Here is a 22,901-nt window from a genome sequence, read left to right on the forward strand (position 1 = left end):
GTGCTGGACATTTCACTCAAAGCTAACAGCACTATTCCTAAGTAGGTGTTCTCTCATACCATGTATGCTTGTCTACTTGGGCTTCTATATTTTTTCATGTAATGTGTTATCCATTTAACTGATGGCCATCTTCCTCACTGAGACCAAGAGTATCACAGATACATCTGGGGAGACTGACAAAATGAACATTTATGCTTATGATTACTGTTTGGTTCCCAAGACTCATCATATGAATTTTAAAAGCCAACAAAACCCCCTAAGTCCTTTAAGGGTCATGCTAAAAGTCCCAGAGGAGAACAGCCATCCGTTAAACAGATAGTTGGGTTGAAACTAGAAAGGTGAATGCAGACCTGACTATCCTCTTGTTGGGCTTTAGAACTTGAAGGAGTTTAGAAAAAAAAAAAAAAAGTAGTTCTTTATGGGTTACAAGCTAAAGAGGGACAGTTTGCACAGTTTGGACAAAATAGAAGTACTCTTACCAATAAATATGTCTCAAAATGACAAAGCTCTCCCCATTTGATGGCTCCAGATCCTCGCAAGAAGTGATGGGCACAGGCACTATGTACAGAGTGTAAACAGTAAGGCCCTTGGGACATAATGAGGGGCAGGGCCAGGTGGTGGGGTATGCATGGAGGAGCCTCTGTAGTGGGGAGTGGGTCCATGGGTAAATACAACAGGCTTGTGGGATGGTCATCCAATCTGCCACCAAAGCTTGTTGGTGGCTGGGCTGGTCCACTGGGTTCCTCCAGTCGGCAGTAAGGAGAAGTTGTGTCCATTGAGAAGTCCCCCTGGTCCCACTGACTTTTTCCCTGGGGGAGGCATTGGGGACAGCCAGGCAGGCCTGCCCCTCCTCTTGAGGCTGTCTGTCCAGGGTTCAGGGCATGGATGGGGCAGTGTTTCTCAAACAGGGATTGGGGGCAACCGGCCCCCCGGGAACCCACAGCCCCTTCCTCCGAAAGGAAGAGCTCCAGGCACCTGTGTCGGGGAGGGAGGCCATAACTTTTTACCTTTCCAGGGCCCTACCCCGTAGCCTCAGTTTCTCGGGGAGGCCCGGGAGCAGCCCGGATCAGCGTCAAGCCAGCCCCGCTGGCCCCCGCCGCGCCCTGCCGCACCGCCCCTCGCCCCTCGCCCGCAGCCCCCTCCCCGGCTCCGCTCGCCGTCCTTAGATGTCGGTCTCCCGGAGGCTGCTGTAGTCGGCCAGTTCGTAGGCCTGGCCGGCGGCGCCCCCCGCCACGTCCTGGGGCACTCCGAGGGACACCGCCTCCACCTCCGCGCGCTGCGCGCTCCCGGCGCGGATCTTGTGCGACAGGCTGGAGACCTTGGCACGCAGCTGGGTGGTGGGTCCCCGCAACGGCCCGAGCAGCCTCCACTCGCGGAAGGCGCAGGGCGGCTTTCGGCGGCCGGCGACGGGGGCCTGCGCCTCGGGCGCGCCGGGGGAGCCGGGGGAGCCGGGGGAGCCGGGGGAGCCGGGGGCCGAGGGCGCGGTGAGGGCCAGCGGGGCCCCGGGGGGCGCGGCGCCGCGGCCGGCAGCGAGGTCGGGGCGCGGGCCGCCGCTGGAGCCCCGCCAGTGGTGGCCGTAGACGCGCCACAGGGGCCGGCGGCGCCGACGACGCCGACACTGGCAGCGCAGCAGGCGAAGGAAGGCGCGCTTGAACTCGCGGCTGGAGCAAGGGTAGATGAGCGGGTTCACGCAGCTGTTGAAGTAGCCGAGCCAGAAGATGACCTTGAAGACGCCCTCCGAGGGCTTCAGCTGCGGGAACAGGGAGCCTGCGGGGGGGGGGGGGGGTAGAGACCCACGCCTGTTAGATGCTCCAGGAGAGGGAGGCCCGGCAGCCCCCTGGGCGCAAAGTCCTCAACTAGGGGCTGGGCTGCCAGCTCGGGCTCCCAACGTATCTCTCCCCAAGGGGGTCCCTGATGTAATTCGAGGGGTCCGTGTACTTGGATGAGGAAAAAATCATCATCTTCCGTTTTACTGACGTCTCCTTGATAACTGAGCAGTTTCCCTGAATGACGAGTGTAGGCAACAAACTCAAGTAGGAGGGAGAGGAGCCCTAAGCCGTCCCGGTTCTCCTAGCTCAAAACTGGTGCAAGATGGGCAGTTTCCTAGGATGCGACCTGACTCTCAGCAGTTCCTGCCAGATATTTTCCTATCACATTCAGTTGCTGCAGATGCTCTGAAATACTGTCTGCTCCTATCTGGAAATGACAGTCGTCAGAACCTACCACTAGATTCTCTTACTTAATGCCTTAACCTAGAAGCACATTCCTTTCTAAGCCAGAGATTTCATTCACAAATGTTTTGGTGTTTTCAACGAAATCCGTTTTATTTGCAATCCTTTGTATTTTAGTTTAAGCATTTGAAAGCATAACTCTGAGAAGGGCTCCATAAGCTTTGCCAGATGCCCAAGAAGTCTGTAGCACAAAAAGGGTAAGAACCTTTGAATGAAATGTTGACCAAGGCTTGCCTCACGTCAGGCACTGTGCTGGGCTCACATCAAACAAAGCCCCATTCCCTGAGTAGCTAGGTGCATAAAATACCAAGGGAATGAAGATGGTGTGATGGTGGTGCTCAGGATGTGGGATGGGGTGGGAGGCTTCCAGGGTTCTTAGAGGATGGACAGGAGCCTGGCAGGATGAGGAGGGATGGAGGGTGTTAGAAGTGGAGGGGTCAGGTGGGCAAGAGGAGTACAAGTTTGGGGCCTGGGAATGTCCTCTGGGATACGCTGAGAAAATGTCATTTGGGACAGATGGTGAAGGGAATTTACACAATTATTTGTGGGTAGTTGGGAGCCATGGATAGTTTCAAGCAGGCAAGAAACGGAGCCTAGAATTAAGCCTCAGTAAACAATGCCAGTGGTGGCTGGAACGAAGGTCATTGGGGCTGTCCCAGTGGAATTGGTCAGGGAAGGCTTCTCGGATGGCTTTGCGGGAGCAGAGTGCCAGGCAGGAGAGGGTGGGTGCACTAAGACCTGAGCTGTGTCAGAAAGACCCTCCTCCTCACAAACTTCTCCCCTGGCATCTCCACCATGTAAGGGGTCCTGTCTTCAAAAGGTACTTGACAAAATGCAAAGGCATGACCCTAAAAGCAAAAGCCACTCTCATTCTCACATCCTCAGCAGCAGCGGATGGAGGGGGTAGGTGGCAAGAGCGTCCCATCCCAGGCAAAAGTTGCAGGTGCCCTTGAGACTGAGCAGGCCAGGGACAGGGGTCCTTGACAAATCATGGGACCTGCTCTCTTCTTCCGCCCCTAAAGAAAGAAGAGCAGGGTCTGCTATTGAGGGGGCAGAGGCACCATGCTCCCCTTTTTGACCTGGGAGCTCTTGCCCATCACCCACCTCCTACAAGATAGAGAATTTCTGCTGCTGAGACAGACACATGGTGGTGGTGGCAGAGGAGGAGAGTCACGAGTGTTATGAGGCACAGGCCTTTGAAACTGCGGTCACATAGCTCCACTGTGAAATGCGTGCATTTCAGAGTGCAGGACATTGCGGGCTCTTAAACACTGGTGTCTCTTTACTTCCCCTCTTCCTACGTGGTGGCTTTTGAAAGAGGGCAGCTCCACCCCAGTGGGGAAGAGACCCAGTTTCCAGCTCTGGAGAGTAATCAGAAACAGAAGCCAAGACCTGGTGGCTTTGGGGGAGGCTGGGGCATCAGTCAGCATATGCTGAGCAGACAACTTCCCCTAGGAGGGGAGTTAGACAGTTGTCCTTGGAATGTGGGGGCCACTAGGGTTGACTTCACCCTCCAGGAAGGCGGCCCTCTGAATAGCATCCCTCAATGGCTCCAAAGTAAGACACGGTGCTGAAAATAACTCTGACTCAGGCCACAGTTCTTTTATATTTAGCCTAGGATGACAAATCAGTGGACTATGCTTTCAGCTGCAAGCCTGAAGCTGGCCAAACAGCATCGTTATCAGTGTTGTTTTTACTCACATTGGTGGGCGACATGGCATACTGTAGTATGCCCTGGACCGTGTTATAAACACTATTCTAACTTATGCTCAAGCAACCTGTGCAGATGCTTGCTACAGGCTGGGAATGCCCTACACACAAAAAAAGCTTCTGCCCCAAGATTTTCCTACTGTGTCCCACTGAGGTTCTGTTTTACTTTGGGCTCTCCCAGATGCAGACCCCGAGACAAGGATCCAAGTGCAAGTCACTAATTGGGGGCAATTGGGGCATAATCCTATGATACCATGAAGTTCAGGAATCTCAGAGCTATCCCACCAGGGGAATGAGGGAGGTGGAGTATCTATACCCCCACTCCCATCAGTCACCGGTTGGGCTACTCCCAGAGGTATTAATTTCCCACACTTCTCCCCGGCCTGCTGTGTGGGTGGATGATGAGGATTCTGGTGGGTGGAGAGAGCGAGCCCCTGGGCAAAGGTGCAGGCAGGTGTTGGGATGGAAGTTGGCTGATGTGCCCTGAAGGTCCGGGGAGGGTGGTGGCTTGGAGGGGACACTGACAGCATGTGGCACAACTGTTTCATGTGTTCTCTGCCCACTGTGTATAGACATCTTGCCTGGAAAATACAGGCGCCTGTGCCTGGGCTCCAGCTTCTACAGGCAATAGCACCTCTGTCTCACAGTTCTGAGCCCCACACCCCCCTCTGCCCAGAAAGCTGCTGTCTGCCCCCCACACCACCCTGTACAGCCTCACTCTCCCTGCTGTCCTCCCCCCTCCCCCCAATACTTTCTCATCAGGTCGAACTTCTGGCAAAGATCTCCAGGGTCAGAGGGGGCTGTGTGCACATCCCTGTCCGTTGCATGCATGGATAATATGGGGAACTGCCCTGAGGCCCCTGAGGATGGGCTCCTGGCTCATGGGCATTGTCCCCACAATGCTGCCCGGCTGTGGGGGCATCAGTGGACAAGCCCCTTTTTGGCCACCCCAGCTTCCTGCTCCCCCAGCCACTCTGACCTGTGGCTACTCGGGCCAACCTCGCCTGTATGCCTTCTCATCCCTCTCCAGCGGCCTGGCACACACTTTGTCAGCTCCTGAGCCCATCTACAGGAGAGCCTCAGTGAGCAGGTGGGGGCTCTGAGGCAAGGCCACTTGTCTCTTTTCTGTCCTGACCGGGCTCCCTCTTCCGAAGCCTTCCTTGCAGGCAGAAAGCCCAGCTGTGCTAACTCAACTTGGCAGCTGTCATTGGAAACAGAGAACCTTGTGGGACACCCTCCCTCAGCCTCCCACCTTTCTGTACTGGTGCCCAGCATCACACCCTTGCTCTTCTTTCTCTTATAGCTCCTGCTCCCCTCAGCAGTCTTACTTTGGTTTTGTGCATCAGCTAAATGGTTGCACTGACCTCCTGCTGCCCTCTGGCCCCAGCAGGCTCCCCAGTCTTGCCTGGGGGCTTTTGCTCCTGCTCCTCTGGGATTGCCCTTCCTCTTTCCTCTGCCAGCTCCACTGGCACCTCCACCTGGAAGTTCTCTTCATACCAACCCTTCCCAACCTGGCAGTTAGAGGTACTCTCCCTATAGCACATCTTCTCATTTCTAAGTGCCAAGAACACAATAGGTGACTATCAGTTTCCTGTCTAATCTTTTTAAAAAATATTTATTGACTTAATCTGTATACCCAATGTGGGGCTCAAAATCATGATCCTGAGATCAAGAATCAAATGCTCTTCCTGGCTGAGCCAGCCAGGCACCCCAGGTCTATCTTATCTTTAAATGGTGAGCTCTCTACATGTGCTTGGCACACCATAGTTGCTCCATACATCTTAACCCCCCTCTCTGTCACAGCCTGCATCCCATCCATCAACTCCTATTGGTCCTGGAACACACCCCCAATTTGTGCCACCCCCTGGTCCCAGCTACTATCATCATCTACCTGAAGTGCTGTTCTAAGGGGGTTCCTTGCTCCTGGCCTTGTACCCCTGCACCGTGTTCACACAGCAGCTGGGGGATCCTTTTATTTATTAATTATTTTTTAAAAAAAGATTTACTCATTATTTTAGAGAGGGAGCACGAGCAAGTGGAGAGAGGGGCAGAGGAAGAGAATACCTAAGCAGACTTCCTGCTGAGCCTGGAGCTGATGTAGGGCGAGCCCACAACCACAAGACCATGACCCAAGCCGAAACCAAGAATCAGATGCCCAACAAACTGAGCCACCTAGGCGCCCCTGGAGGGATCCTTTTAAAAAGATAAGCCTGAATATTTCACTTCTTCATTTAAAACCCATTTTCCAGGGCAGTCTGGGTGGCTCAGTGGTTTAGCACCGCCTTCAGCCCGGGGTGTGATTCTGGAGATCCGGGATCGAGTCCCATGTTGGGCTCCCTGCATGGAGCCTGCTTCTCCCTCTGCCTGTGTCCCTGCCTCTCTCTCTCTCTCTCTCTCTCTCTCTCTGTGTGTGTGTCTCATGAATAAATAAATAAAATATTAAAAAAATAAAATAAAACCCATTTTCCACTGCAGCTTCTTATCCTCTTTCTTAACTCCTAGCCACTCACACCTCTGAAGTTGCCTTCTCAGTCCTCGAATGTTCACATCCTTCTGGACTTGGGTTGTGCTTATCCAGCCAGACTCTAACTCTGGAGTGATTTGCCCATTCCCTGAATGTGAGGGTCCCCGACCTCAGCTCCATCCAGAGCTCCCCGTGACCTTGCTGCTCTGCCCGGGTCCTGTACCAGCTCTGTGAGCCTTTACTCTGCCCCTTCGCCTCCTTCGGGGCAGCTGATCTTACTTCCTGCTTCGAGGAGAAAACAGAAGCCAAAGAAGTTGGGCATGTGCTCAAGCCTTCCTCATCTCTCCCCCTCCTCCTCCTCCTCCTCCTCCGTGAGAAAGAGGTCTCTTCTCCTGCCCAAGGTCAGCATCCCTGCTTGTGTGGTAGTACTCTCCATCCATCAGTCCCCTTCAGGCATGCACCTGTCATAGCTGCACCCTCTCTGCTGGTTCTCGGGCTACAAACCTCATTCTCTCTATCCTTTCTGTCCGCACCTGCCTACTTCCCTTCCGCACCTGCTCTTCACTGCTTTGCCGTACAGCCCCGCTCCTCCCAGGGCCCAACCTGTGGACACTTCTCTCATCCATCCCAGACTCCTCTCATCTCACTCATGGATCCCAGGTCCCACGCTCTTGGATTTTCTATTCTGTATCAGTTTCCTTTGCTTGCTTCTTCTGTCAGTCCCCATTGCTAAACGTAGGCGTGCCCTTCCTTCCCAGAAGAGTCTGGAATCTCTTCCCTTCACGTTCTGCTGGTAATTTCATCCCAGCTCATGGGTTTAAATACTGACTTCAGATTGATAATGCCCATAGTTCTATCTCCAGTTCAGACTGTTCTCCCAAATTCCAGACTCAGATCCAACTACCTCCCAGATATCTCCACTTGGGTGTGTGTCTGTGTGTCTACCAGCATTTCATACTTATCCTGACCTCATGAAGCTTATATTTCATTGGGCAAAGCTGGCAATACATAGGATAAACAAGGAAAATGTAAACACATCAGATAATAAAATGTGCTAAAGAGAAGTAAAGTAGGGAAGAAAGATAGGAAGTATGTGTTTATGTGTCTGTGTGTGGCTGGGAGTGGCGGTATAGATTTTTGGATAAGCTGGCCAAGAAAGGCCTGCTGAAGACATGATATTTGAGTAAAGAGTTGAATAGAGGTATGTGAACATCTAGGGGAAAAGCATATCAGGTAGAGGGAACAGCAAGTGCAAAGGCCCTTGAGGTGGCCTTGGTATGTTCGCAGAACAATGATGAGGCTGGTGGTTATAGAATGGAGTGACTGAGGGCAGAGAGGAAGGATGTGAGGTCAGAAGTCACAGCTACCCTCCTCCCTGTGCTCTTCTACCCTGTCAAAGACACTACTAGCATCTCCCACCTCAAGTACTCAGCAGCCTCTCCACTCTCCCATGCTTTCTGTCCTCAACCCAGCAGCTAGAGTGATTTTTTTTAAAAACATAACTGGATCAACTCACTCCTTAGGTTCCAAACCCTCTAAGAACTACCCTTTCTCCTCACAGTAAGAGCCTGTGACCTACACAGCTCAGCATGTGGCTCCCCCAAACCTTCTGCCATCCCCTCCCAACCCCCAACTCCATTCCAGCCATACTGCCCTCCATGTTGCTTTTTGGATATGCCAGACACGCTCCCACATTGGGCTTGCTTTTCCTCCTCATCTTCTTCCCCCAGATAGCCACATGGCTCGTGCCCTCACCTCTGCAGTGAGGTATCTCTGACTTCCCAGGTAAAACTGTGTTGCCCTCCCACCCATGACTCCCCATCCCCCCATCCCCCAACTGGTGCTGTAGCTCTCCGTGGCACTCACGGCCTCCTCCCATACTGTTGGAGTTAGCTTTCATTTTGTCCATCATCTCTCTCTGCAGCCAAGTCCCCAGGGCAGGACTTGTGCCTGTTTTGCTTGGCACAACACTCCCATGGCCCCGAAGCCTTCCTGAGTGCATCTAACACGCTGTAGGTGCTGAACTCCTGCTGACTTTGCTCAGTGAGTCCCTCTTCTCTACCCTGAAGGTCCAACTGGCCATCACGCCTGGTGCCTTCAGTTTTCTCTCTGGTGGGGTCCCTGCCTTCACCTTGCTCCTGAAGCCTTTGCTTAGTCTGGCATCTCGTTTTGTTTGCATGGCTGTGACAGCCCCCAAGGGTCCTCTGGCCTCTCCACTCTGCACACAGCTGGAGGCTTTTTCTAAAATTGGTTTCTCTACTTAAACCTCTGAAACCCACGAGTGGCTTCCAGAGGCTCTGAGGACTAAGCCCAAGCTTTCTTGTGTTGCATTCAAGGCCTTTCAGGACCCAGTGCCATCTCCAGCTAGCTCCCCTTCAAATGTGGCCACGAGCCAGAGGATGAAGCTGCGAGCAGGTCTTCCCATAGGGGCTGGGCTCCTCCTCTGCCTTTCTGCTTGGCCCCGACTATTTCCTCCCAACCAGGCCTTGAGTCTTGGGTCAGGCATCCTCCCCACCAAGCTTGGGTTATGTGCCCTTTTATGCAAGTCTGCCTTTTTAGAAAATGTTTTATTTATTTATTCATGGGAGACACAGAGGGAGAGGCAGAGACATAGACAGAGGGAGAAGCAGGCTCCCTGTGGGGAGCCTGATGTGGGGCTTGATCCCAGGATCCTGGGATCATGACCTGAGCTGAAGGCAGACGCTCAACCACCGAGCCACCCAGGCATCCCAAGTGTGCATTTTAATAAAATTTGTTACTGCTCTATCTGCCCTCCTACACTACCAGTTTCTTGAGGCAGCAAATGATGGTTGTTTTCATCCTCTAACACAAGCACCTGACGCAGAGCAGGGGTGCTTTTGGGCTTGCTTTTCCTCCTCATCGCAGGGGAGGGGTCACATTTACGTGCCTGTGAGGAGAGGTAGTAAGAATGCAGGTGGGAGATGAGCACAGACCCAACTCCTGCCTGCTTCTCTCTTCTTGACCTTGCTCTCATGTTGGTCTCCCATCAGGCTTGCTCCCACCTGCCTTCTCCTGTTCCCTATATTGGGATATCTCTATCAGGAGTCTAACCTAATGTCCGGGGCAGGGGTGGGGCTGGACATTCACTAGTCATTAAAGGCAGGGCCTTTCCTATGTCAGCAGGTAGGCTCACTCTATGGCATGTTGACGGGGTCAGCCTGGCCCACACATTGTTGGGGAAACTGAGGCAGCCCATGAGGTTTGTGTTTGCAGCCTTGATGATCACAAGCCAGTCCCCACTCCTCAGGACCAGAGACGTCCAGGTCTAGGAGATGTCACTGAGATGCTGGTTAGGCTGGAGCTGACCAATGTGGCCAAGTCTCACCAAGGAGTGACAGCTCTGAAGCCATGGGGCAGACTGTGTGATTAACAGCACTCTTCTGGCATCACCAGAAGGGAACTTGTTCTTGGCAGAATGTCAGAATTCACAGCCAGCATTGCTCATAACTTGCAGCGGACCATGAAATATCAAGCTGCATCCCGGCCTGCCCCCTTTCCCACCTCTCCATCACTAGGGACTTTTCCATCCACAGGCAGCCATTCTCTCTGGCCAGAGAGATAGAGTGGGGTTGAAAATACCACACTCTCCTAGATATTCAGGTGTCTTCTCACCAGTAAGGCTAGGAGAGGTGGAATTCCCCACTCTATACTCCCTTTCTCTCTTCCACTTCTCTCAACTGCTCATTCAGTGGCTCTGACTCTGGAGCTCAATAGCTTCTCTGTCAAGAGAGGCTGGGACATCTGGGACCCCTATAGGGTCAGACAAGCCTCTCTAATAAAGCATACTTGAGCCGAGACCTGAAGATGCTGTGGGGGGACTGAGCCATGCATCTGAGGAAAGAGAATTCCAGACAGTGGAAAGTGCATGTGCAAAGGCCCTGAAGCAAGAAGGAACTTGAGAAGTTGGAGGACAACCAAGATGTTGGGATCAGTGGAACGGAGAAGGTGAAGGGGAGAGTGGTAGGAGATAAGGCCATTTTGACGTGGGCACAATCATGGAAGGCCATCAGAAAGAGGTGACCTGGATAGGGGCCAGGTCTCAGATGGATTGTGAGAACATGAAGGGGTGGTTTGAGGGCACAGTGGTGCCAGCTGTGCCAAGCCAGTTCTCTTGAATTCCTTGCATTGCCAGTTTTCCACGGTGAGAGGTAATTGGCAAGTCCTCTGGCTCGAGATGGACCAGGAATAGAAGCCCTGTGCCCCCATGTTTGCCTCAGGACCCATAAACTCTGAGAGGCCAGCAGAGAACTATTTGTCTGGTCCTGGACACTCTTCTGTAGCTATGAGGATGTAGGCAGAAGGGCAGCTCCTAGGCATATCCCGTCAGTGGTGTATTTTTCTTTTATAAAACATAAAATATACTTCCTAGCTCTGTCTGCTGGATCAGGGACCAACTCAGTATCCCTGAAAAGCTGAGAGCTCAGACTGTGGTCTTTAAATAATCATTTGCCACTAAAAGGGATGAAGGCTCTTTTGAGAAATGGCTGCTTCCAGGTTTCGGGGGAAGAAAAGTACAAGCTGAGCCTGAACCATCGTATTGGGCACCTGAGCCCCTGACCATTCATAACAGCCCCAAAGAGAAGAATTCTTGGCTGAAACATTGAACCTGAATCTGATGAAGTCAGTTTACAGGAAGTACAGGGAACAGAGGGACACATTAGATGGTACTATGGGGATGCAGACTCAGACCATGGGCCATACTCCAGGACAACTGATCTGGTTTCTTCACCAAATAAATTGCAAGGGAAAGGTGGGGAGAGGGGAATCTTACCAACTGAATAGACCTAGCCAGCAAATCAACCACATGCAACATGTGCACCTTTTTTGGATCCTGATTCAAACAAACTACAAATATATGAGGCAACTGGCAACATCTGAACACTAAGTAGACAGTATTTGATATTAAACAATTATTTTTACATGTTATAATGGACTGTGATTATTTTTCAAAAAGCTTTTGTATTCTAGAAATGTATACTGAAGAGTTTACGTGAACAGATATGGTGTCTGGATGTTCTTCCAAATTATCCTCAGTGTTGGGACAGCAGGTGAGGGTGGTGATGCACAGAGACTGGCCTTGGGTTGACATTGTTGAGCTGGGTCATGGGAATCAAAGAGTGGAAGGGTGGAGGCTGGGGGTTGGGAGAAAGGGGATAAGGAGTTGCTAATCAACAGGCATAAAGTTTCACTTAAGATGAATAAATTCTAGAGATGGACTGTGCAACACTGTGTCTACAGTTAACAATAGTGTATTGATTGTACACTTCCTGTTAAGTGTTTTTATCCTAATAAAATAAAACTTAAAAAAAAAAAAGAGTGCTGGTGCTTTACCACTCACACCCTTGGCATGGGGTGATGTGAAGAGGCCATGGGTTCCACCACTTCCTCCCTCTACACACATTTCCTGAGCACCTACTATGTGCCAGGTGCTGCAAAGGCACAGTTAGGAGATATCATGCCAGCCCTTTCTTCAGGCTCTTGGGCCAGAGGACAGTGATGCCACTGCTGAGGACCTGCCACAAAGCATCCCCTACCACTCCCCCACCACGTCAGGGAACCTGTGGAGATGAGTCCTTTGGCATTTGGCCAACACTCTTACATGCACATGAGAAATCTACCCTGTATAGCTGGCTGCCAGTGTGTGCTTTCCAATCTGGACACCAACTCCTCAGCATGGCTCAAGTCTCTCTTCAGCATGTACCCGCCTTCTCTCAGAAATTTCTAATTAAGACATAAGATAATGACAGTCAAGTGATAAAGCACATGCACTTTAAGAGTACAGCTTGATGACTTTACATATGCACATATCAATGTGATCACTGCCCAGCTCAAGATCTAGAACATTCTCAGCCCTTCAGGTTTATTCGCTCTCTCTTCCAGTCAATACACATACCCACTATCCTAATTTTCATCAATTCGTTTTGCCTGGTTTTGAACTTTGTCACACAGAATCATGTATTATGTATGCCTTTAGTTGCAGATCTGGCTTATTTTTCCCAGTATAGTGTCCATGGAATTCATCTACCTTGCTGTAGGCAGCACACTTGTTATTTTTCCCAGCCCTATGAAAACAGCACAATTTATTTACCCCTCCTCCTGTTGATGGCATCCTGTCTCATCTCATGACTCCTCTTCTTGTGGGCTCTCCATTCCATGTCTCCCAAGCCACAGGGCACCCCACAAATAACTACACTTTTCTGCACCTACATATGTAGTTTCCTCTGTCCTCATGCTTTGTAATATGTGTAAGGATACTGGCAATTACAATGTACCGTGATCAAAGCCTGTGCAGTGTATTTGGGGAGCACAAAGGAGTACCTAACTAAATCCAGGGGTATTCAGGTGGGATAGCGATATCACAGGGCCGAGATTGACAGTACAGGGTGGGAGGCCCAGGTATGGCTCACAGACGGTGGGAGATGGGGGCCTGGGACAGTGGCTGGACTGTCCTGGGACTTCTCATATCTGAGCCTCCAGGTACCTTGATGTGGACTTGGGAGGCCACTGTGGGCTCTGAGCCTCTGAGACTTCTCTGCATGACTGAGCACAGTTGGAGGCCAACTCAGAGGCCAGAGAGGCCCAGGGACCTGCCCAACGACAGGGAGCTTAGGGTACAGGACAGGGGTCTGTCTGTGGTTTCTAGGAATAATAGGAGGTGGTGCTGTCATGCATGTACATGCATGTGTATTTGTGTGTGTGTAGGTCCCAGGGGACAGGTCCACCTCTGGGGATGGCTCAGGGGGCACCTGCCAGGCAAGCCAAAGCCAGACACAGTGAAACACTGCTGCCATGAGAACATCAAGGGGGAGAGGTGGTGTCTGGAGGCGGCTGGGAGAGGGAGGGAGCTCTTCTGCAGATAGGTGCTTGCTGGTTTCCTCAGTTTCTCTGTTCCCCTCTTGCTCATGGGGATTTCTACCTCAAGAGGCTAGCCCAGACCTCTCAGGGTTAGAGGACTCCTGCACAAAGTGCCCTGGGGTGGATTAATGAGGTGCACTTGCAATCCATCCCACCCCACCACGCCCCCTTTCTCCTTGGAAGTCTGTGGGCAGCAGGCACCAACTGGAATGCCATATGCATTCCAGAGGTGCAGGTTCCTCCAGACATCAGGAGGAACCTTTACATAATGTCCTGTGACTTTCTAAGGCACCCAGTTCCATGTCAGCTCGCTGAGGTGAGAGTAGGGGGTGCATATCTGTCATGCTCAGGGCTACGAAGAGCCCCTCCTCCCCAAGGATTGGTGGCCACATATTCTGTTGTTCAGCCTGGAACAGCTCTAAGAGTGAAAGGGAAGCATAACCAGTGATCATGCCAGTGTAACCAGGGCTGTCCTGGGCAAACCAGGGTGCATGGGCACTCTGGTGGAGCGGGTGGCTCAGCTGGGCACCAGCAGGGAACACTCAGTCAGGTGGGCATGAGGGCAAGTGACGCTTCTTGCGTCTATACACAGCTCCCTGGGTGCCCCGGCAGGAGCCAATGCTGCCCTTGCTGGCCTTGCTGACTGTCATCTAGGGGTCAGACAAGTGACAGACAGAATGAACATCAGGTTCATGGAGCTAACGCTCTGCCTGCCGGTCACATGCCCTGCTGCTGCTCCTTATGGGGAAAGGGGAACAGTGGAGGTGCAGGAGATCCCTCTCCTGGCCCCTCAGGATTTTAGGTGCTTAAAATCTGAGTTTCAGTCCCCTCTAGCCAGTGACTTGGGCCTCCAGAAGTTCCACGATTCAGGACATCTAGTTTGTGTCTCTCTGCTGCCACTCAGGCCTGACCCACAGTTTTTCAGGTATATAGATGGCAGTGCATGGCCCCTGTGCCAATGACCCTCTGGGACCCTGGGACCCCATCCTAAGCCTCTCCATGTCTTCTGGGCAGTTGGGCTGCTCACTGCTGTGGGTGTGGCTCCTGTTTCTACTCAGTTTTGTGTGTGGATGAGTGGGGGAGGGGAATCCTGGTCTGTTCAGACAACTCCTGGGTTGTGGCCCTACTAGGTGTCTTCATTTCTATGGGCTACAGCCTTGGCTGGCACATACTGCTCTTTCTCAATCTCTCCACCTCTGGGGTTCATCACACCTGGCATAAAGACCAGGGCCTGGGTGGAGGGAGCTGTCACTCCTCCTGGTGGCCCCCTTCTGGTTCCTTCAAAGTGAGTGCTCCCTGAAGCTCTATCCCCAGCCCCCCTCTTCTCTTTGTCCCTCCATCCTCTTTCTGGAAGACTGCATCCCATGCTCCTCCTTCGGCAAACACCCCTGACTTGGTCCCCTTTCTTTAAGTTTCTAACATCTTCCACCCCGACCATCTATTGGCCCTTCCATACCAAGATATGCCAGCTCCTTGGATTCCACATTCCTCCCAAAAGTTGCTCCTCAGAATTTTCCCTCATCCTAAAAGTTGCTCCTCAGAATTTTTCCTCATCCTTCAAAGGCCTTCTCCCTTCTCCCAGGCCTGGGCCCGGTGCTGGGGTATCAGGACCTCCTGATCTTTTCTCCCTTCTGCACAGTCCTCAAGCCACTCCTGCCCTGCACTGTAGGCTCTGCTCCCCACTTCTCCCTGTGGCTGCGCCCTCCAAGCCACACCATGACACAGGCAGATCAGAATATTCTGTTTCCCTGCTTGGCCTCTGTCCTGCTTGCTCATTATTGCCAGGTTCCACTCAATTCGGCTCCACCAGCAGCCCTGGGCTCTGCTCTGGGGCTCAGGAGGCTGCGCACAATGCAGACTGGTGAGAAGGAGGAGACAAGGACACGGTGGGGGCCCCATGCTAAGTGTGGGGAGCAGCAGAGATGGAGGGATTGAGAAAGAGCCAAAGGGCATGGAAATTTAGGGATGACTTCCTGGAAGAGGAGCACATGCTCTAAACCTCAAAAAAAAAACAGAAGCCCTCTGCAGTGTTGACTGTAACAGTGAAAAATATGAAAAATTGAATGCTCAGCACAAGACTGCATCAACACACCATGGAATACTCTCAAATGGAATACCATACTGCTGCTAAAATGAACCAGCATGGATAAATCTGACCGACATAATGTTGCACGAGAAAGGCAAACTGAAGAATGATGTGCATGGCATAATGCCATTTATCTAGGTCCTAAAGACACACAAGACAATGCCATATATTACTGTGGATATAGATGTTTGTGGTAAGAGTATAAATATATGAATGGGGGTGACAGACTCCAGATTAACCTCTGAGGAGGGAGGGAGACATGGAGGAAGGGACAAGAGGGAATGTACTTTTGGCTGTGCTCTATTTCTTTGGAAAGAGAAACAGAGAGAGGGATCTGAGGCAAATATGGCAAAATGTTAACATCTGTTCAATAAGGGTGATTATGGGTACAGAGACACTTGGTATACCCCTTTCTCCTTTTCTGTGCATCATTCTATAACTCGAAATTTTAAAAGAAGTTAAAATAACATAATGGGAGCTGGCATTCTGTACACAGCTTGATCATTCCCTATGTGGTGCGGGGGGCGGGGAGGCAGTGTGAAGTGAGAGGCAGGGGGTAATGAGGGTACCTGGGGTGGGGCACGGCTGGGCAGGGACAGGGCAGGGGTTGGTTGGTGGGAGAAAGGAGCCTGGGTGGGGAGCCTGGTGGGAGGTCATACTAAATCTTGGGCAGGTTTTAAAGGGGAGGGACACATTGGCTTTCTTCTGGCTGCTTACTTGCCCTCCCCCACAAGTATATATTGCTCAGTGTCCATGCCTCCCTCTACCCCCACCACAGCCTCTGGCTGGCTGCTTTTCAAAACAGTGATTTATTCAGTGAGCAGCTACTACAAAAGCAATAGCTCACAGGGCACTCATGACAAGGAATGGTGATATTTACAGATAATAACTTGCTGAACTCTCATGAAGGCCCTGCAGGTGGGTGCTGTTACTATCACCATCATCTGGATTTTATAGATGAGGACACAGAAGCACAGAGAGGTTCAGGGATTTGCCTGAAGTTGCACAGCCAGTCAGGGGCAGAGCTGGGATTTAAACCCAGGCTGCCTGGTGCCAGAGCCTGTGGTTCCTCATTGCTGCACTACGTTGTTCCTCACATACCAGGCACTGTCCTGGGCATTGCGGATTTGGTAATGACACAGCCCTGCCCTTGAAGAGCTTCAGGGCTAGCTAGTGCAGGCAAGTCAGACACCAACCAAGCAACATGCAGATGTAATTAGAGCTAAGGAGCCAGTAAAGGAAGAGCAACTTGTGCCCCAAGGGAGAGAGCACAGAGGAGGACACATTGAAGCCGAAGCATCTGGGAAGACCTCTCTGCAGAGGGGACATTTAAATGGAGACCTAAAGTTAGCCAGGAGGAGGGAGGACAGGGCAGGCTAGACAGAGAGAAGAGCAAGTGCAAGGACATGAGCTCGCTGTGGGCAAGGAATCGGGAGCGGGTCAGAGGAGCCAAAGCACGCAGTGAGCAAGGGGCAGCAAAGCCAGGAGGCCATCACTCCAGGCCCTCCTTGCGGGAGGGGGGACCACATGTCTGGGTTTGCTCCCACTGTCCCGGTTCGTGCCTGTGATCCCAGCATAAATATTCATCATGTCTCATTTTGGTTTGGACAATAATAAATTTGAAGGTCACCCTCTCATAGGCCATAGTGGAGAGTCTGGAGTCTGTTCCCAGGGCAGTTGGAAAGCACCGAGGGGGTTTTAGTAGAGAGCGACACTATAATTTATAATATATAAAGTTCACTCTGGCCACTATGTGGAGAGGGCCTGCAGGGGAGCAGGAGGCAGGCCATCGTCCCCTTCCTGACTCAGCCGCAGGGTCGGGGAAAGGCAGGCGAGGCCTAGCTGGGGCCGGCTGAGGTTGGAGCCATGGGCAAAATGACTCAGGGCAAATGCATCCCCAGAGATGGTGCTCCCCTTCGCCTCCCTTTGCTGACCCAGCCCCAATGCCTCTAGGAGGAGCCTTCAGGGGTGGGACTAAGCCCCTGAGAACTGCCGCCCACCTCCCAGGACTGCAGGGAAGCTGATGAAACAAATAGGAAAGTTCTCAAAAGAGCTAAAGGACCCACTAAATGTCAGAAAAATCGATGAACGATACTAACTTTTCATTTGATAATTTGTCTCTATCCCCTTCCTTCTCATCCCACACAGCACCCTACCTCCAGAAGGAGATGTTCAACAGTGAGAATCCAGGGCATTCCTGGATAGCAGGTGGGGAGGGTCTCCTGGCCATTTGGAACTGAAGAAGTTCCTGGAGAAAGCAGGTGGCTTCTCGTACCTGCTGCTGTCGTGCTTGCTGCACCTCAGTGGAGACCCCACCCATTATGCACCCACCTCTGGAGGTTGGCATTTGTGTGTGTGTGTGTGTGTGTGTGTGTGTGTGTGTGTGTGTCTGTGTTGGGGGATATGTAGAGGAACGTGTACACTGCTGGCCACGTACTATGGGGCAGATGCCCGCACAGATGCCACAGATCTCTTATATTTAGGGGGTTCTGAAATATTGAAACAAGCCCAAGGCCTGTCATGGCAATTCAGAGGGGGAAAGAAAGAAGTCAGAAGCCTGCGAAGCGAATCCTGCAAGTACGAAGGGCCCCCTGTTTGTCGACCACAAAGTGCACTTGCCTAAGAGACCAGGGAGTTCAACCGAGTCAACCCTTCATGCGCAGGTGGACAGTCACCGTCCGCCTGGGAAGGCCAAGCCCGTCTGGGAGCCGGGGGGAAGGCAGAGCCACAGGCTCAAGGGGGAAAGGAAAGGGCCCGTGGGAGACGGGTCACTCACCAAGCGGCAGGACGAAGAAGAAGGGGAACCAGCAGAGCACAAAGACGCCCACGACGATGGCCAGCGTCTTGGCCGCCTTCTTCTCGCGGGAGAACTTGAGCAGGCGCACGGACAGCGAGCTGCGGAAGGTGTGGCCCTTGGCGCTGCGCATCCCGCGCGCCCCGTCGGCCGCGCCCGCGCCCGCGCCCGCGCCTCGGCAGTGGATGCGCAGCACCACCTCGGAGGCCTTGCCGCGCTCGCGCTTGACGCCCGCCTCCAGGCTGCGCGTGGTGCTGCGCGCGACCACATACACGCGACAGTACATGACCACGATGACGGCCATGGGCAGGTAGAAGGAGCACACGGAGGAGAAGACGGCGTAGCCGGCCTCCTCCGTGATGCCGCAGAAGCGCTCGTCCGGGGGCACCGGCTCCTTCCAGCCCAGCAGTGGCCCCACCGACACCACCAGGGCCACGGCCCAGAGCAGGGCCAGGATGGCGGCCGCCTTGCGCTCGGTCATGATCGCCGGGTACTTGAGCGAGTGGCGCACGCCCACGTACCGGTCCACCGAGATGGTGCAGAGGCTGAGGATGGAGGCGGTGCAGCACAGCACGTCCACGGCGGCCCACACGTCGCAGAAGGCCCGGCCGAAGGCCCAGAAGCCCAGAACCTCCATGGTGGCTGAGAAGGGCAGCACCGTGGCGCTCAGCAGCAGGTCGGCCACGGCCAGGTTCACGATAAAGTAGTTGGTGACCGTCTGCAGGTGGCGGTTGCAGGCCACCGAGAGGATGACCAGCAGGTTGCCCGCCACCGCGGCCAGGATGAAGGCGGCCAGGAAGACGCCCACGCCCACGCCCTGCGCGCTCACCACCAGCCCCCCGACGGCCGCCGTGCCGTTCACCTCGCCGCCCGCGCCCGCGCCGCCCGGCCCCCCGGCGGAGCTCCGGTTGTCCTCGCCGCCGCCCGCGCCCACCACGCCGCCGCCGCCGCCGCCCGCGGCCCCCGGCACGCCGCCCACCGCCGGGCCCTCCGAGGCGGCCGCGCCGCCCGCGCCGCCCCCGCCGCCGCCCGCGCTGGAGCCCCCGGCGCCGCCGTCCGGGCGGGGACCCTCGAAACTGACGCTCAGGAGGTCGCGGAAAGTCATCTCAGCGCGCGGCCGTCGGGGGCCGGGCCCGGGCGCAGGGCGAGCGACTGGCCGGGAGCGGGGCGCCGGGCATAGCCGCGCGGCCCCGCCCGAGTTCCTGGGTCGCGGAGCGGGGCCGGCGGGCGGCGGCCGGGGCTGCCGGGGCTGCCGGGGCTGGCGGCGCGGTCGGCGGAGGAGCCGGGGCCGGCGAGCGGGCAGAGCGGCGGCTCGGGGGCCGGGCAGTGCGGGCAGAGCCACTGCGGCGCGCTCCACCGGGCGCGGGGGGCGGGACGGAGGAGGGGCAGCGCCGGGAAGGAGGAGGGGGCGGCGGGCGCCGAGGGAGGGGGCGCCCCGCGCGGGGCGGGGGGCAGTGCGGGCGCGCGGGGGGGTCGCGGCGGGGCGTCCGCGCCGGCCCGGCGGCAGCCACCCCTGTCGCCGCCGGCGCCCACGACCGCCCTCCCTCGTCGGCGTCCGCGCTGCGCCCCTGGCCGCGCCCCTCCCGGGCCTCTTCCCTCTGCTCCCCTCGGCGGCGTCCCCCTTCCTCCCGCCCTTTGCCCCCAGCCTCCGGGTCGCTCGCTGGTGCCCTTGGGCGCGCGGAGCGGAGACGGCGCGATTCCCGGGTCCCCCGGCTCCGGGGCTCCCCGGCTCCCGGCTCCCGGCTCCCGGCTCCCGGCTCCGGCCGCCAGAGAGCAGCAAGCGCCTGGGATCTGCGGACTGCGGACTGGACCGCGCAATACCGCGGCTGCCGCCTCCTGGGACTGCCTGGAGGGATCTGCCGCACCTCCTTGCTCCTCTCAAGCCACTGGCCAGGCGAGGGTCTCCAACGCCTCTGTGCAGTGCGGGGAGTGCAGAGAGTCCCGGGAGCAACCAGATGCCAGTGCTGCTCTGTGACGGGAAAAGGAACAAGAGACTGTCTGGTTAGGGATCTGGGATCCTGCCCACCAGTCATCGGTTTGCATGTACCAACTTCTGCATTGTTACTTTACTCCACATCAGATGTGGAATGAAACTTCCTTGGTACACTAAGTGGCCTTCCGGGAAGGGAGGGTTAAGTGCTGGAGGGTGGGAAAGGGCACTTGGACCGATGGTTAAAGAGTGGGGGGGTGGGGGGGGGGTTGGCAGACTGGCTGGCTCCAAATCTGGGCTGTGGACCATAGGAGCTCTTTGATTTCTCTGTGTCTCAGTCCTTCATCTGTAAAATGAGGGTAAGAGTAGTGTCTAATTAATGATACGAACATTGAATTAGTTAATATGTGTTAAGACCCCAGAGCAGGGCCTGGGTTTGTTGGCTGCGTGGGACTTGGCCAGGCAGGACTTGGACAGGGAGGGCAGAGGATCTATAGAATTGGTTTGAACCAGGGACGCAGGTGGAGGGTTGCATTTGGGAAGCCTCTTGCTAACTAGCAGGACTGGGTAGGGAGAGACAAAAAGAGATCATTCATTTGACCCACATAAAATTACTAACCAGGGTGGCGGGCATCAGGCCTGCTGGACACGTTGGGTGGCAGGGGGAAGGGAATAGCACCGTGTAGGTGCAAGGTGACCAAGGCTTGAGCTGTGCCAGGGAGCTGAGGGCCTATTTGGAGAGATGTCTGGAAAGAAGTGGAGAACTGGGGGCCTTGGAGCCCACTGGCTGTGGATGGCTGGGGCAGAATGTTTGAGAGACCTAGATGAGAAGGTGCTATGGAGACAAAGCAGCAAATGGTAGAAATGTGTTAGAAATCCAGCCCAGGAAGCTAAAGCTCTTAGTGTCCTAGCTTAGAAACAGCTCTTCCAAGGTCCTCTGTTCCCCCATTACATCTTCCATCTTTTACTTGGGTCTTTGAGAGTTTACTATAGAAGAGTAGGAGTGAAAGCAAGGTGAGCTCTGATGACCCTCCTGACCTTTTGGTTCTTTTTGATACAGTGGCAAGGCTGGATTTTAGATGGATACCCAGCATGTGTATTTATCTCCCCTCCTGTATGAGGCCCCTTTAGAGCAAGCATAAAGGAAAAGGAGAAGTTCATCCCACAACCAAGAAGTTAACCCCTGGGCAGATAAACCTGAACTGGAGCCCCTACTAGAGGTCACAAGGGGTTTGAGGAGATCTGGACCTCCTCCTCTCTTGTGAAGATGGTACAGGTGGTTGTCACTTGCAGAGTCAGAATGCCGAATGGGAGAGGATACTGATGGAGAAGACGTTCCTGATGGATATCCTGTTTTGGACCAGCATTCCCCTGGCTCCCTTCCACTCCACCAACCTTTATTTGTTCATTCAGCACAAATAAGGCACCAGCTATATGCTGCAACTGTTCCGGGCACTGGATATGATGTTGAATTACGCAGAATGCCTTCTGGGGCTCACGTTCAAATGGCATAAAGTGTCACTAAGCGTTAGGAGGAGAGCTGTCTTATTGCTATGGACCGAAGCTTTCTCTGGCTTTGATATCTGAGTCCTGGAGACTCTCTTCAATGAAATCTTCAAAGAAAATCCAAATCCAGAGAAACCCTTTCTCAGTACCTCCCCACCCCTGAATAGTAGTGGAGACTGAAAGAGTACAAAATCATGCACATCATTGAAAGATGTGGCTAAAGCAGCCACTTGGATCAGTCCCTATGAAGAACATGGACATCCAGTCTATTCTTCAGCTGCAAATGGGTCTCTAGTCCTAGCCTGACCTTTCAGCTTCCTATGGCTTGACCCTACTCCTGGCTACCACCAGACCTATAATCCCTACTGACCCACAACCTGAGCCTTCCTGATCCCCCTAATTGTGTCATTTACTCCAGTTACATACTGTGGTCAGCAGGGGCACTGGGTGAAGGCGTGAGGGCTTGGGGCTACCTTCCCTCATCCTCAGGACAGCAGAATTTGGTGCTTAGGACTGGCACCTCCCAGTGGTCCTGGGTCAGGGAGTAAGTATATAGGGAAAGGATGTCGTTTGTAGGAAGGAGATGCTTGGTAATCTAATAACCTCCCAGCCAGCCTGATCCCTCTGTCAACTGAAGCTGCAGGAGACTTGAGATCAGTTATGATTGGATTATTTATGCTAATTTTTGCTTAAAATTAATGGAGTTGGAGGTTAGTGATTATATATCCCATCACAATGGAGAAGGTAGAGGTTGGGGATGGACGCCAATAGAATGATATCCTACTCAAGGCCTGGCAAGGAGCTGGCTGTTCTGCAGACCCTTGCAGTGGCTGTTTGCTTTGCAGCTGTGTTTGCTTCTGCTCCTAAGAGATAGCTTTTTGTTTCTTTTTATGTTCTTTAGAAGAGGAAATTATTGGGAAGCAGCATATTGGACAAAGTTGGAAGACACACTGGGGTGGAAAACTCTCTGAGTGAGGCAGAGATTAGTTGGGATAGGTTAAAAGCTGTAATAAAGAACCCTCACAGGTCAGTGGCTTAGTGCAATGAAACTGTAATTCTCACTTACTCAGCATCCAGTGTGAATGTACCAGGTTGGCAGCTCTCATGGACAGATCTCCATGAGGAAACTCAGGGGTCCAGGCTCCTTCTGATTCATGGCTCCACTTTTTCCCAGAGTGTGGGGATTCTCCAGGATCCTGGAGACCTCTTCTAAATTGTCTACATCCAGCTGCCCTAAGAACAGAGCAGGAGCATGGAGGGCTATGCGGACATCTTACGAGGAGCCACACACAGCACCTCTGTCT

At 53.8% G+C, this 22,901-nt stretch overlaps 1 protein-coding gene across 1 annotated transcript; it reads right to left on the reverse strand.

Annotated features, from left to right (window-relative positions):
• Window positions 1-633: 633 nt before the first annotated feature.
• Window positions 634-19,403, reverse strand: ADRA1D (adrenoceptor alpha 1D). The gene is made up of 2 exons (XM_026012262.2): window positions 18,144-19,403; window positions 634-1,767 (listed from the first exon to the last, which is right to left on the reverse strand). Exons 1-2 carry the CDS (start codon window positions 19,264-19,266, stop codon window positions 1,163-1,165), a joined length of 1,728 nt encoding a protein of 575 aa, XP_025868047.2. The 5' UTR covers window positions 19,267-19,403; the 3' UTR covers window positions 634-1,162.
• Window positions 19,404-22,901: the final 3,498 nt, after the last annotated feature.

Source organism: Vulpes vulpes, chromosome 14 (assembly GCF_048418805.1).
Source record: "Vulpes vulpes isolate BD-2025 chromosome 14, VulVul3, whole genome shotgun sequence".
NCBI classification, from domain to species: domain Eukaryota; kingdom Metazoa; phylum Chordata; class Mammalia; order Carnivora; family Canidae; genus Vulpes; species Vulpes vulpes.

Coding starts and splice junctions, on each gene's coding strand:
- ADRA1D (XM_026012262.2), bottom strand. CDS start 19,266: ATGACTTTCCGCGACCTCCTGAGCGTCAGTTTCGAGGGTCCCCGCCCG. Junction 1,768..18,143: donor CTTCTTCGTCCTGCCGCTTG/GTGAGTGACCCG, acceptor CCCCCCCCGCAG/GCTCCCTGTTCCCGCAGCTG.